The sequence below is a fragment of the Phyllostomus discolor genome, unplaced genomic scaffold, assembly GCF_004126475.2.
Source record: "Phyllostomus discolor isolate MPI-MPIP mPhyDis1 unplaced genomic scaffold, mPhyDis1.pri.v3 mPhyDis1_scaffold_31, whole genome shotgun sequence".
Classification (NCBI taxonomy): Eukaryota; Metazoa; Chordata; class Mammalia; order Chiroptera; family Phyllostomidae; genus Phyllostomus; species Phyllostomus discolor.
This window is the reverse complement of record NW_023397518.1, coordinates 1-12507: the sequence shown is the minus strand read 5'-3', so window position 1 is coordinate 12507 and position 12507 is coordinate 1. Positions and strand designations below refer to the sequence as shown.

The following is a 12507-nucleotide window of genomic DNA, read 5'->3' as shown; positions in this document are numbered from 1 at the left end:
TCACACCTCCCTCATGTCCCCCAGAGCTGGGCTGTTAGGGGGAGATCCTCTGAGAGTATTCCCCTTCCTAAGGGCAGAGCCTGGGGTTGTGATCCTGAGTGTCCTCTTACCTGTAGCCACCAACTGCAGGGGGTCACTGGGCTCTGGCCAGCCAGTGGGAGTGTGGTATTTATAGTAATATCTCCCTGCATGGAAACTGTCAATGATTAACTTGGCCTTCTCTCCAGGCTCCAGCGGTTTCTCTCTGTCTCAGGACATATACATTTCTTCTTTATGTAGACAGTACTCCTGGGCCTCCAGGACCCACTGACACCAGATGGTCACAGAGAATAGCCAGGGTGTGGGAGGGCCTGGCTCACCCCAGATGCTGGGTCTCAGGAGGGTCCCTGGAAAGAATCAGAGGCTGCATTAGAAAGACATTTCCCCACTCCCTCATTCCCCAGCTCAGCGCATGTCCCCCCTCTTTTATCTCAGGTCCTCTGTGCTCCTTCCTAAGCCCCAGATATGAAGTAGGAGGTGGGACAGGGAACCTGGGGAGGACTCATCATTCTGCTCACAGGTTTTCTAGCCCAGACTTAGCCCTGGAAGACAGTCCCTGTCAGATTTGCACTTGGATGTCAGAGCTGGTTCCCTTACCTTAGGGCCTCATCTGCTCCAGCTGCCTGATCCCTGAGGGTCCCCATGTACACATATGTACAGCTGCCACAGCCACTCCTGCTGCCCTGTCCCCATGCCCCACAACTGATCAAGGCAGAGAAGAACAGGGAGGATGGACATGGTGCCATCTGCTCTGAGTGCTCCTGCTCTGTAGGTGGAGGAGATCCTGGGTCTGGAGGACAGAGATGCACAGAATGTGGTGAGTCCAGGGCTGCTGCTGCCCTTCCAGGTTCCCACCCCTGTAGACCCACAGCAAGGGGATGGCCCCGCCTGGGGCCTGGCTCTGGGTTTTGCCATGATGAGGGCTCAGAAGGACTCCTCACACTCTGGAGACTCTCAGCCCAGATCTGGGGTCTCTTCTCACTGCCAGGACCCTCTGCCTGGTCTGTGCTCCTGTCAGAGAGGTCGAGACCCAGAGTCTGGTCCTCTGTCCACCCTCCATAGGCTGATGCTAAATAGAACTCGTTACTCATTGTCTCAGCCTCCCACAAACAGCATTTGCTTATTTACTGATCACCTAGTAAAGCCGAGTGTGTCAGAGCTAGAAATTCATCAATGATCCAGGAGAATGATTTTCTGTATCTTGAGAACTCTTAACAGAAAATGAACATTCTGAGTTGAAAGTGGAAATGACTTTACTTTCAAAGGAGAAATGAGAAAAAAATGTGAGAATACCTCAGACCATGACAAGAGTTTGGTTGAGGAACACCTGTTTTTTTTTAAATTCTCATTGAAGCAGTATTTTTTTGATTTTATAGACCAAAAATGGGAGAGCCAGACAGACAGACATTGGGAAAGAAATCTTAGTCAGTCACATTTCATACACACTCTGACTGGGGATCAAACTCACAACCTTTTTGTGTATGGGACAACACCCTAAGCAAGTAAGCTGCCAGGGTCAGGGCTGAGGCAAGAGCTGCTAGATGAGGTGGAACCCTAGGATGTGGGAGTGAGAACATTCTTGAGAGGAAAGAATATCATAGGGAAATCTAGAGATAGAGACTGTTTGATAGCAGTAAGGGAGGGTGAGGTGTTGGCTGGTCATGGGCTGCCTCCCCACCACCTGAGAATGTTGAATTAAGTGTGTGAGGCAAAGGCATATACAGGGATGAACTGTTACAGTCACACTGAGTTATGAATCTCATATGTGCCATGTGGTACAAAGTGGCTAGAGCAGTGTAACTGTGCAAATAACACATAATATGAACAGTAATTGAACTTGAATCCTGTGTGTCCACCAATATTAGATGAAAGGCTTCCATGAATTCACCACACAATTCATGCATATGTTTTAGCTGCCACAACACATGTAGAAAAGAGAAATGAGGAGAAGAAATCTCAGTGTTGCTTCTAATCCTGTGCTTTTAGCTGGGGGTTGGGGAAGGAATTTGCTAGTTCTTAGAGTTCTACAGAACTCTAAGAAAGCAAAGATGTAGGAGAAAAAATGGTCCAGAGGAGGTGGTGTGAATGTGTCCGTGTAAGTGTATATGTACATGAGTGTATATGTATGAGTGTGTGTATGTGTGTGTATGACTGTGTGTTCACAGAGTAACTGCACCTGTCTGGTTGAAGGAAGCAGAAGTGGGAGCTGAGGATGGAGGGTCACAGGTGGATGATCATGAGCAGCTGTTAGTTCAGAAGAAAGAGTCTAAATTTACCCCAAAATAGTGAGAAGCATGGAAGAATTTTGAGCAGAAATGGACAGACTCTGAAAGGGTTTGAAAGACTGAGGTAGCAGGTGAACTGCAGAAGAGAGTGAGGACTTAGAGCTCAGAACCCAGGCAGGAGGTAAATGTGACCATTGCCGTGGGGACATGAAAGGTGATTTTCCCTCTCTGCCTCATTGACTGCAGACCCCAAGGAGTCCTCATGACAGTGAGCCAGGGGGAGGGGCAGGGATGACTCTGGGGTCTGTGCAAACATTCTGTTCCTACAGGAGAGCTCAGTGCTCCCTCCTTGCCCTGGAACTCAAGGGCTGTGCCTGTTTCCACCTGACTCAATGTTTCTTCTGTAAGACGTGGGCTCTCTCTCTCTCCACCTCCTTGGGGTAAGTTGTTTGGGTCATTTCTTCCCCCCAGAGCAACTTTGATGCTGGGTGACACTCTCCTATTCAAACTTTGGGCATTGTTGAGGATCAGGAAAAAATTGTCTTTTATAGAAGCTCTGGTAGAGGCCGAACAACAACTCCCCACACTTTAAATGTCAGTTGCTGTAATACCACATCCTGAATGGCTGAAGGACCCTGGAGCAGCCTGCTTCCTCTGCTGCTCTCACTTCTCTCACTCAGAGCCCTGTGATACTAACCCAACCACCACAAATGTGGTCAGAATTCACCCTGCTTGAGATATGGGGGAGAGGAAACCAGACACACAGATTTGGGTGGAGACGTTGGAGGTTTGAGAAACTGAAAAGCAGAGATACCTCGTCTAATGGAGCAGAAGGAAGGGTCAGACTCAGACCACAGTGCAGGGTCACGTGATCATGACAGAAACCCTCACAGTGCAGTGGGCAGACCCTGGTCTTTCCATTACAGGTGCTGGGCCAGCTAGGGGAGCTGACGAAACAAGGTTAACTTCACACTGACTTTAAATCACACACAAAATTAATTATAGATTCACAACAGATTGAAGAGTAAATCAATTACTTTTTAAAGTAAAAGATGTAGAAAATCTCTTTTTTTTTCTTCATGGGAAACTTTTTAAAAATAATTTTTATTGTTATTCTATTACTGTTGTCCCAAGTTTCCCCCTTTTCCCCACTCTGCTCATCCCACCACCCTGCCCCCAGTCAGTTGGTACACTGTTGTCCAAGTCTGTGGGTCTGGTTCTTTCCTCTTTTTCTACTATTATTTTTCTTCTCTCTCCCCTCTGGTCACTGTCAGTCTGTTCTATGTTCCCATGCCAGAGATTCTATTTTCTTCATTAGTTGATTTTGCTCATTAGATTCCTCTTATAGGTGAGATCATATGGTTTTGTCTTTCACCAGCTGGCTTATTTCACTCAGCATAATATTCTCCAGGTCCATTCGTGCTGTTGTGAAAAGTAGGAGTTCTTTCCTTCCTTCCTTCCTCTTTCTTTCTTCTGTGTACTATTCCATTGTGAAAATGTTTCACTTACTTGGTCCACTCATTTCCTGGTGGGCACTTGGGCTGTTTTCAGCACTTGGCTATTATAAATAGTGCTGCTAGGAACATAGGGGTGCATAATTTCCTCTGAATTGGAGATTCGGGATCCTTAGGTATATTCTCATGGGAGCAGGAAGGGTATGGAGGTGGGATAGGTGTTGGAGTAGGGGGTGGGATTGGTGGAGGAGGGCCAAGGGGCATAACTTGCTACTACTGTAATAAAACCACGATAAAATATTGACATAAAGAAACAGCAGAAAGGAGAGAGCAAGGTGTGTTTGATGGGTGTGGAGCTGTCCACAAGGCAGTGCTGAATTCTACACCACCTCTTGGGATTCACATTCAAAATAGGACAGAATCAGGGGAGATGCAGGCGGCCCATAGTTTTAAGCAAAACTTCCTAGATACATGTGCACGTTCCTGGTCTAGGCTGGACTCCGTCTTGGTCAGCACAACCTCTGGACAGTAGATGAGCCATCCTCACTTGGGGATTCTGTGATGAGTATTGTGAATTTACTTTGTAATATCAGGTTCGTGTCCTTCTTCCATTAGGAAGAGGGGTAAGGTCTCTGTGGACATATTATAGCAGAACTCTTGATGATTTCTTATTTTGCTGTTAAAGTGAAGCTCAAGGGACAAAATGATAGGATATGGAGGGCAGGGTCCCCACACCACAGTCTGTACAGGGCACAAGGTGCCTGTTACACAGGAAGAGGACCAGCTCTTCTCACCCTAAAAATAGCAGTTGCAGAGGGGCTGACCTGAGTCACATTGCTCAACACTCCACGTTTAAAGTGTTACACTTAGTTTTCCTAAACTCTACAATCACATATTGATTTACATAGCTTGCTACCATTTGAAAGTCATAGCCACTATTCTGTTTATAATATTCAATATTTCTGGGCCAAGCTAACATATGAAATGGTTAATGATATGAAACTATTTTCAGAAGAAATATGGCATTTGTCTCCCACTTCATATTTATTAGATCTAGTACCATGTGCATATTTTGTAGTCTGCTACAAAAACCAAAAACAGTTAACCAGACCATTTGATTCTGCATTTTTAGAAGAGAAGAAAGCTTGTAAGGTTTTGTTTTAGATGAAGTCATTTGTTGTGTATGAATGAAAACCATGTCCCTCCTTTCTCTATGAAGAGAGGGGGGAGGGTGGGAGGAAGGGAGGGGGAGAGAGAGAGGGAGGGGGGAGAGAGAGAGAAAGAGATGAAAAGATAAGAAAAAGGAAAGGAAGGGAAAGAGAAGGAAAGAGAGCTTGGTAAAATTGTTATAATAAATTACAATTAACTGCATGGCTTCACATGACAGAACTTTTACATTCTTTCAGAGCTGGAGGCCAGAGAGATAACTGACAGAAGGAGAAAGATGGATGGATAGATAGGGAGGTAGATGATAGATAAGCAGGTAAAGAGATAAAGAGAGAGAGAGACTGACACACAGATACAGACACACAGATAGTAGATAAAGGAATACATAGGTACAGAGACTCACAAACTCTCCAACACTTGCTGTTGTGAGTGTTCATTGCATTTGGCCTGCTGTAGGTGTTTCCTATATCAGACTGTTGGGAGAGGGGGGAGTCCTGAGAGGAGGAGGGCAAGGGGGAATGTGGTGGGATATCTGTAACAGAGTAACAATAAAAAAAAAGCAAAAAAGAAGTCTAAAAAAATGGAGTCAATTTTATCCAGGTTGATTGGCATATAACTGACTTACAACATTGTGTAGGTGTAAGGTGTGCAGTTGGTTGATTGGATACATTTATATGTTGCATGATGATACCATCTCAGCTTTAGGTAACAATAGAATCAAGAAGTCACGTCACTGCCACTTACTTTTTGTGGTGAAAACATTTCAGATACACTCTTTCCAGCGTATGACACAGTCTGGTTAACTGTACTCACCAGGCTGTATGTGAGGTCCCAGGACATGCTAATTGCATAATGGAAAGTTGGTGCTCTTTGACCAACTCCTCTCCTTTCCCCCGGCTCCCCGTGGTCACCACCATTCCACCCTCTGTTTCTACACGTTCGGCTGCTATAGATTCCACATGCACGTGAGATCCTGCAGTACTGATCTCTCTCTCAGTGATCTGGCTGGGTTAACACAATGCCCTCAAGATCCATTCATGTTGTCTCAAGTGGCAGGATTGTTCTCTTTATTTTTATTGGTGACACTATTGTAGATGTTTCCACTCCAGCGTCTCACACTTATCCAGCTCCACGGAGCCCCACGCCCCTCTCCTCTGGCCCTCACCACACTGCTGTCTGTGTCTGTGGCTCATGCATGTATGTGCTTTGTCTAATCCCTTCACCTACCTCCGTCCGTCCCTTCTTCCCTCCCCTCTGCCTGCTGTGTGTCTTCTCCAGGTGTCCATGCCTCTGCTCCCATTTTGTTCTTTCTCATGGTCAAATAATATTCCATTATGTATAAGTATATATACGTATATGTATATAATCATTGTGAAAAATGGTTATTTTCAGAGACAGCCCTCCATGAGGCTGTCCCTTCAAACACCAGGTGAGGGCAGTTCTGGGGAAATGGTGCACGTGCCATCTGATGCAGATGGAAGGATGGTGGAGTTGGAGAGGGGGTGACATCAGTCTGTACTCATGTTTCCAGGGTCATATCTAATTTAGCCCATTTTTCAATTGATTGATTCCTGGATAACTCCTGTGAACTGAGGAGATGAAGACTCAATAATGTCCATAGGGTCATGTAGTGAGGACAAATACAGAACACTTTATTACATAAAAGTGGAAGAGGGCATGTGTGGACCCCAACAAGCATGTGGGAAAGACCCTCATGCCACAGGGGTGAGAGAAGTAGGAGGTCATTATAGACAGTTGGCAAAGATAAAGAGAGAAACAGACATTTAATGGAGGAGGAGCCTTGCACAGGGAGCACTGAGACACTCCGTGCACCCAATGCTTGTTCACTGCCCTGGACACATCAGCAGACAGTCTCCCCACCTGTGGTCCAGACTGTCCTTCACCACCTCCTGGGTCATCAGATGGGCTCCACAGCTTCCCCCATTCTGAACCATGCCCTGTCCCCTCTGTGTTCACGTCCTCGCTGCAGTGTGGGTCCTCCTTTTGCTGTCTCAAGCCTAAAAGATCAGCACACCGAGGACCACCAGGACCAATCCAGGCACGCCCATGTGGATGAGATTTTCCATGGTGTAGCATTGGGGGTGTGAGGCTGAGAAATGTGGGCAAAGGTGTCACCATGGTTAGGCAGACCAAAGTCACCCCAGGAGCCAGAATGTCCACCGAGGACACCTGCCTCCCTCTCCAGGACATGACCCTCTGCACCTAGCCCTACAACTGAGAGTTTCTCCCACTCCCATTCCTGGGGTCTGACTTGTTCTGTGATGGGCTGATGGTGTCGGCTGCCCCTGAGGGTCATGACATGAGGGTGTGAGTGAGGACTTGGGGAGACACGAGCCTCCCTCCTGAGGTCTGTGCTCCCCGATGCCCCCCCACCTCTCAGACTGTAACTTTCACACAGTCATGTCATGAGCCCAGACTCCACTCTGCCAGGTCCCTGTCTCCTCCTTGGATCATCTCAGCCTGCTGGTATCTCTGGATTCAGAACTTGTTCTGAGTCGCTTCTGTAGGAGCTGTACCTGAGAGTTCAGGATGAGGGAAGAAAACTGTCTCCATCCAGAAATAAGTAAGAGCTGTGTGTTCTGCGTTTAGTGGGAGGCACAGAACTCATGAGCTTGTTCTCCTACAGCTGAGGGATCCCAGGAACTCAACAGCTGGGGACCCAGGGTGCATGGGCAAGGGGCTGGTGTCAGGGGCTCCTGAGTGTCCTGTCCGTGGAAATGCCCTGGTCCCTTCATTTATTACTGCCTCAGACTCTAGAGGGACTGGGCCCTGGGCTTAGGAGCCCCAGAACTAGCTGCTGGAGGGGGAGCAAGCACAGCCTGACTTTCTCCATCTCTGGAGTTCCCTTAAAAGATACAGCTTGAGTCAGTGGGAGAAAACTGTACTTGAACAATGATTAAAATAAAATTAAAAAAATAAATAAATAAAATAAAATTAAAAAAAAAAGATACAGCTTGAGTGTCTGGGTCTTTGACCCTGGCTCCCCAGGCTGGCATCATTTGCCCTGATTCATAGTCCATCGACATGACCTCAGTGACCATATTCTCAGAGGACTGACCTGTCACAAGTGCACTTGTCATGTCTTCAAAAAGGTTTGATGGGGAAGAAGGTCTGGATGTCCGATCGTTGATGGCAGTTCCCACTGGCTCTTCTGCTGGGTTCTCCTGCTTGGTTGCACCAGCAGGTGCAGGATCAGAGGATGCTGTGGTGGACGCTGGAGATACAGGTGCGGGGGCAGGTGTGGGAGTGGGACCTGCCCCACAGCTGGGGCTGTGCAGGAGCAAACTGCTCTGGGTGATGGCCGCTGAGCGGGGCCTGTGGCTGGGCGGGGCCCCGGGATGGCTGGGCTCCTCTGACCCGAAGAGGAAGGTAGTGGGGGTGGGGGTGTCACTTCTCCCTAGCAGAGTGACTCCTTCTCCACCCACAAAACCAGGGCAAAGGGCTGGGATGGCAAAATGCGCAGGCGTTTGGTGTGGCGAGGCTGTGGGCAGGCTCAGTTCCACAGTGACAGTGTTTGTCCCAGGTTCATTCACAGGCAAAACGTTTTCAAGTTTTTACCTTTAAGCATTATTTCCTTTATAAAGCTTTTGAAAGGTGCTTTGATAAATGATACAAAATCTCTTTTATTTCTGAAGAGTTTTTCACTATAAATTTGTGCTGTATTTCAACAAAATTTTTACATCTGTTGATATTTCTTTTTACATTTTTTTTCCTATTAATTTTAATGTTTGAATTCTACTGATTGATTTTTTAAAAATGTGAAACCAACCTAAATTCCTGAAATCACATACCTGCCTGGTCAGGATGGATGACACAGTTTATGCTTTGGTGCATCTAGGTGATACTCTGTTTAGGACTCTGCACCTGAGTTCACGTGAGAGAGCTTCCTGTGAGGTCCCCTCTTGGTAGCTCCCTTGTTTGGTTTCATCATCAATTTATTTCTGGGCTGATAAACTCTGTTGTGGGATGTGTCTTTCTTCTCTGTTGTCAGGAGAAACACGTGTAAGGCTGTTGTGTGTATGTTTGTGTCTGTGTCCATGTGTGTGTATTTCATACATGCATATGTGTTCAGAAGCATTTACCAATGAAGCTTTTCAGACTCTGAGTTCACAGTGCAGGAAATTTTTTAATTACAAGTTCCATATAGTTAATACATATGACAGTGAAGAGTTTCACATTTCACCCATGTACGAGTGTAGTTGTATGGTCCTTGTGCTGTGGGGTCTGACTTACCCCACGTAGCCTGACACACTCATGATGCCTCTGTGTCACTGAACTGACAGGATTTCATCTCTGTGGCCGAGTGACACTCCATCACACAGGTTGCCACACCTTCATCTCAGTATGTGTGGGAGGGCACTTAGGTGGTTTCTGTGTTAGCCTTTTTCTTCTCTAAGGTGTTCATTCATGGTTGTTAATGTTCCATTTTGTAGGTTTAATGTGTAGTATTTACACTATCATTCACTGAAAGCATTCTCTCACTTCCATTTTGGTTCTAAATTCACACGTTGATTCTTGAGAAGTCTGTTGCTTGGATTCCAAAGTGTAGGGATATTAGTTATTTCTAATTGCAGAATCAGGGGACTCCCAGATGGTCCCAGAAAGTGCTGGGGGTCCATGTGAGGTCCCCAGGCTGGTTGGGGACACTAGTGAGTGTCCTTGGAGACAGCTCCTGTTCCTTCCAGGGTCCCTGAAAGCTCCCTCTCTGGAATGTGGGGTCTGGGTCCTCCATGGGCTAGTGGATGGCCAGAGCAGCATACACACTGGGCTCATCTGGGGGCCCCTCTGACGGGCAGGAAGTGGGTGCCCTTGTCTGCTGTCTGAAGGTCAAGTGCGTCAGCTGGGCATAGGTCACATCCTCGGGGGCAGTAGAGGCAGCAGCCTGGAGCAGGGGGACAGTGAGAGGGGTGAAAAGTGGTTGGGGTTGGGGAAGCCTGGGGTCTGGGGAGGACAGGCCCCACCTGACTGTCCATCTGTCTGTCCTCTTCTGCTTGCCTATCCTTCATGTCCAGCAATTCCTCTGACAAGAGGGAAGGTGAGGCCATTCCCTGCCTGAGCTTTGATGGTGAGAGGGTCACCTGGGCATAGGTCACTCCCTGGGGGTCATCATGGGTCCTGTTCTGCTGCAGAGAAACAGTGAGACAGAACCAGCGTGTCCTTGACCCCACAGTTGAAACCCTCCAGTCACGAGCCCACACGGTGTCAGAGTGATGACTTAAACTTCAGATCAGATGAGGTCACTCTCCTGGTGGAGTTTGCAGGGACTCTCCGAGCCTTGGGACTCCTGGTGCCTATGGATCTGCTCTTAACCTAATGCTCCGTCTCTTGCTGATTTAGCTCCAGCCACAGGGCCCATCTGGCTGAAGCAACAGGTCCTGCCTCAGGACCTTTGCACCTGCTGTTTTCTCTGTTCTCCCCTCACCACACACTCTCCCCACTGCTCTTGCTTCATTCTCCTTCACAACACTTGGCTTTCCAGGACATCATCTGCCTGTTTGCAGGTATCTCCCTCACCCACAGGGGAGCTGGAGGAGGGTGGAAACAGGCTGCTCAGGGCTGCACTATGGCACAGACAAGGAGTCTGTAACCAGTGAACTCCTGTCACTGCTGCTGCATGACTGAGTGATGGGACCCTGGGACCTGCGGGTGATTCAGTCATTCATGCCTCCTCCTGAGATCTGGGGCTGTACAAGGTCAGATAGAGGATGAGGGGCCAGCACAGTGGATCACCCAGGAGGGGTCATGAGGACACAGGAAAGCAAGAGGAATGAGTAACAGCAGAACAACCTGGTGCCCAGAAGGACAGGTCAGTGTGGGTGCTGCTGAGATACAGGGGAGGTGAAGACAGGGAGTGACCATTGGAGTGAACTGGGCAACAGGAAGGTCCTTAGTGTCCTGGACAGGAGCAGGGGACTCACCTGAGGGTCCAGCTCCATACCCTCCCCAGGACAAGGGTCCTTCATGGCAGCATCTGGAGAGGAAGAACATGGTGTCTCCTGGCAGAATCCCTGAGATCTCAGGGCTGCAGACCTGCCTGCTCCCAGATGGGCCACTAATCCAGGGTGAGGTGAGGGGCCAGGTCACTCTATGGATTTCAGTCCCTCTCACCCCTGACTGTACACTCTTCCAGTCTCCCCTTCTCCACCACCTTCTGAACTCCCTGTGACCACCCCTGAGGGCAGCTGTCCCTTCCTCTCACACAGGACTCTTTCTTCCTGGGTGTCTGCAGCTGAGCTGGAGGACAGACAGTCTCAGTTCTGGGAGAGTAAGGACCCCTCCTGTTTTATTCAGGAGGAAAGAAGGAACTTTAACACACACATGTGAATGTTTCATATCTGAGGAGATTGGAGGTGATGAAAGATTACTTTAAATTAGTACCCAAGTTCTGACATTGAGTGTTTACTTTCTACAATTTCTGATGTGAGATTCTGGAGAAATCTGTTGCTCAGCTGACCTTCCCCATCTGTTTTTCCTGCAGCAGGTGCTCTGAGCCCCTCTTTCCTGTGACCCAGGTCACCCCCTTTCCTGCTTACCCAATGTCCTGCCTTTGCTCTGATGCCGGTGTCGGAGGAAGAGGAAGAGGAGGAGGAAGAGCAGCAGGACAAGGGCCACTGAGACCCCAGTCAGCACATTCCAGCACCACTGGAGACCTTGGGCTGCAGTGACATCATGAATGAGCCAAAGGTGCCATTTAATGAGCACCTACTGTGTGCTAGACATGTCCTGGGATCTGTTGATTATGTCGTCTAACCTCATGGCCCCCATCCACCAGGGATGGCTGACCCACCACCCAGACCACTGCAGCTCAGAGAGGTTAACACCTGCCCCAGGTCACCCAGCCTGGCCAGGGCAGGGCTGGGATTGTACCCTGGGACCTGGGTTTCCTGTGCTTCCTCATGCTGCCCCCAGGTGGTCACCAGCTCTGAGCTCTGGGTTCCTCACCTGCAGAGGGCCTGTACTGTCTTACCCAAAGATGAGGGTCCTTGTTTTTTACCTGCCCCCAGGCATAGCAGGACACCATAGGGAAAGAAGCATGGGGTGAACACTGATGCCCCCTTGGGAAGGTTGGCCTGGACTCAGGCCCTGCCTTCTTGAGTTCTGTGAGATTCCTTATGTCACTAATGTCACCACAGGCCTGTGAGCAGGAGGGGACCAGGGATAAACAAACATGAACCCAACACTTGGAGAAGAGAAGGGACCACCCAGCCCCAGAGCAAGAGCAGCAGAGCTGGGACCTGGACCAGGTTTGACTCTAGCCCTTGTTCCCTCTTCTGAGCTGAACACCTGAGCTGAGGGAAAGGATTTCTATGCTCCTGACTCTTGTCCTGGCTGTCCCTCCCTGTACAGTGTCACCATCCCTGCTACAGAGTGGACAGTTCCCATAATATCATGTCCTCAGTGGCTTCCCTGTGAGGCCCCCTCCCAGGAGGTCAGAGCCAGAACTGAAAGGCAATCTAAGCTCTGGGCCACGAGTCTCTCCTTTTACACTTGGAGACACTGAGGCACACAGAGGGGAAGGGTGTTTCCAAGTCAGAGCCTCCAGAGGAGCCTGAACGTGCACAGGACTCAGCCCCTGTCCCCCTGGACACAGCCACTGCCTC

At 48.7% G+C, this 12507-nt stretch overlaps 1 protein-coding gene across 1 annotated transcript in view; it reads right to left on the bottom strand.

Annotated features, from left to right (window-relative positions):
- Positions 1-11608, bottom strand: part of LOC114489754 (leukocyte immunoglobulin-like receptor subfamily B member 5) — a gene marked incomplete at both ends in the record, with an annotated part of 33771 nt that extends 22163 nt beyond the window's left edge. Inside the window, 6 exon segments of the mRNA XM_036017279.1 lie at positions 111-386; positions 7965-8120; positions 9671-9788; positions 9868-10029; positions 10825-10877; positions 11440-11608. Of these exon segments, the coding sequence (XP_035873172.1) occupies positions 111-386; positions 7965-8120; positions 9671-9788; positions 9868-10029; positions 10825-10877; positions 11440-11608 (934 nt within the window).
- Between the last annotated feature and the right edge of the window lie 899 nt (positions 11609-12507).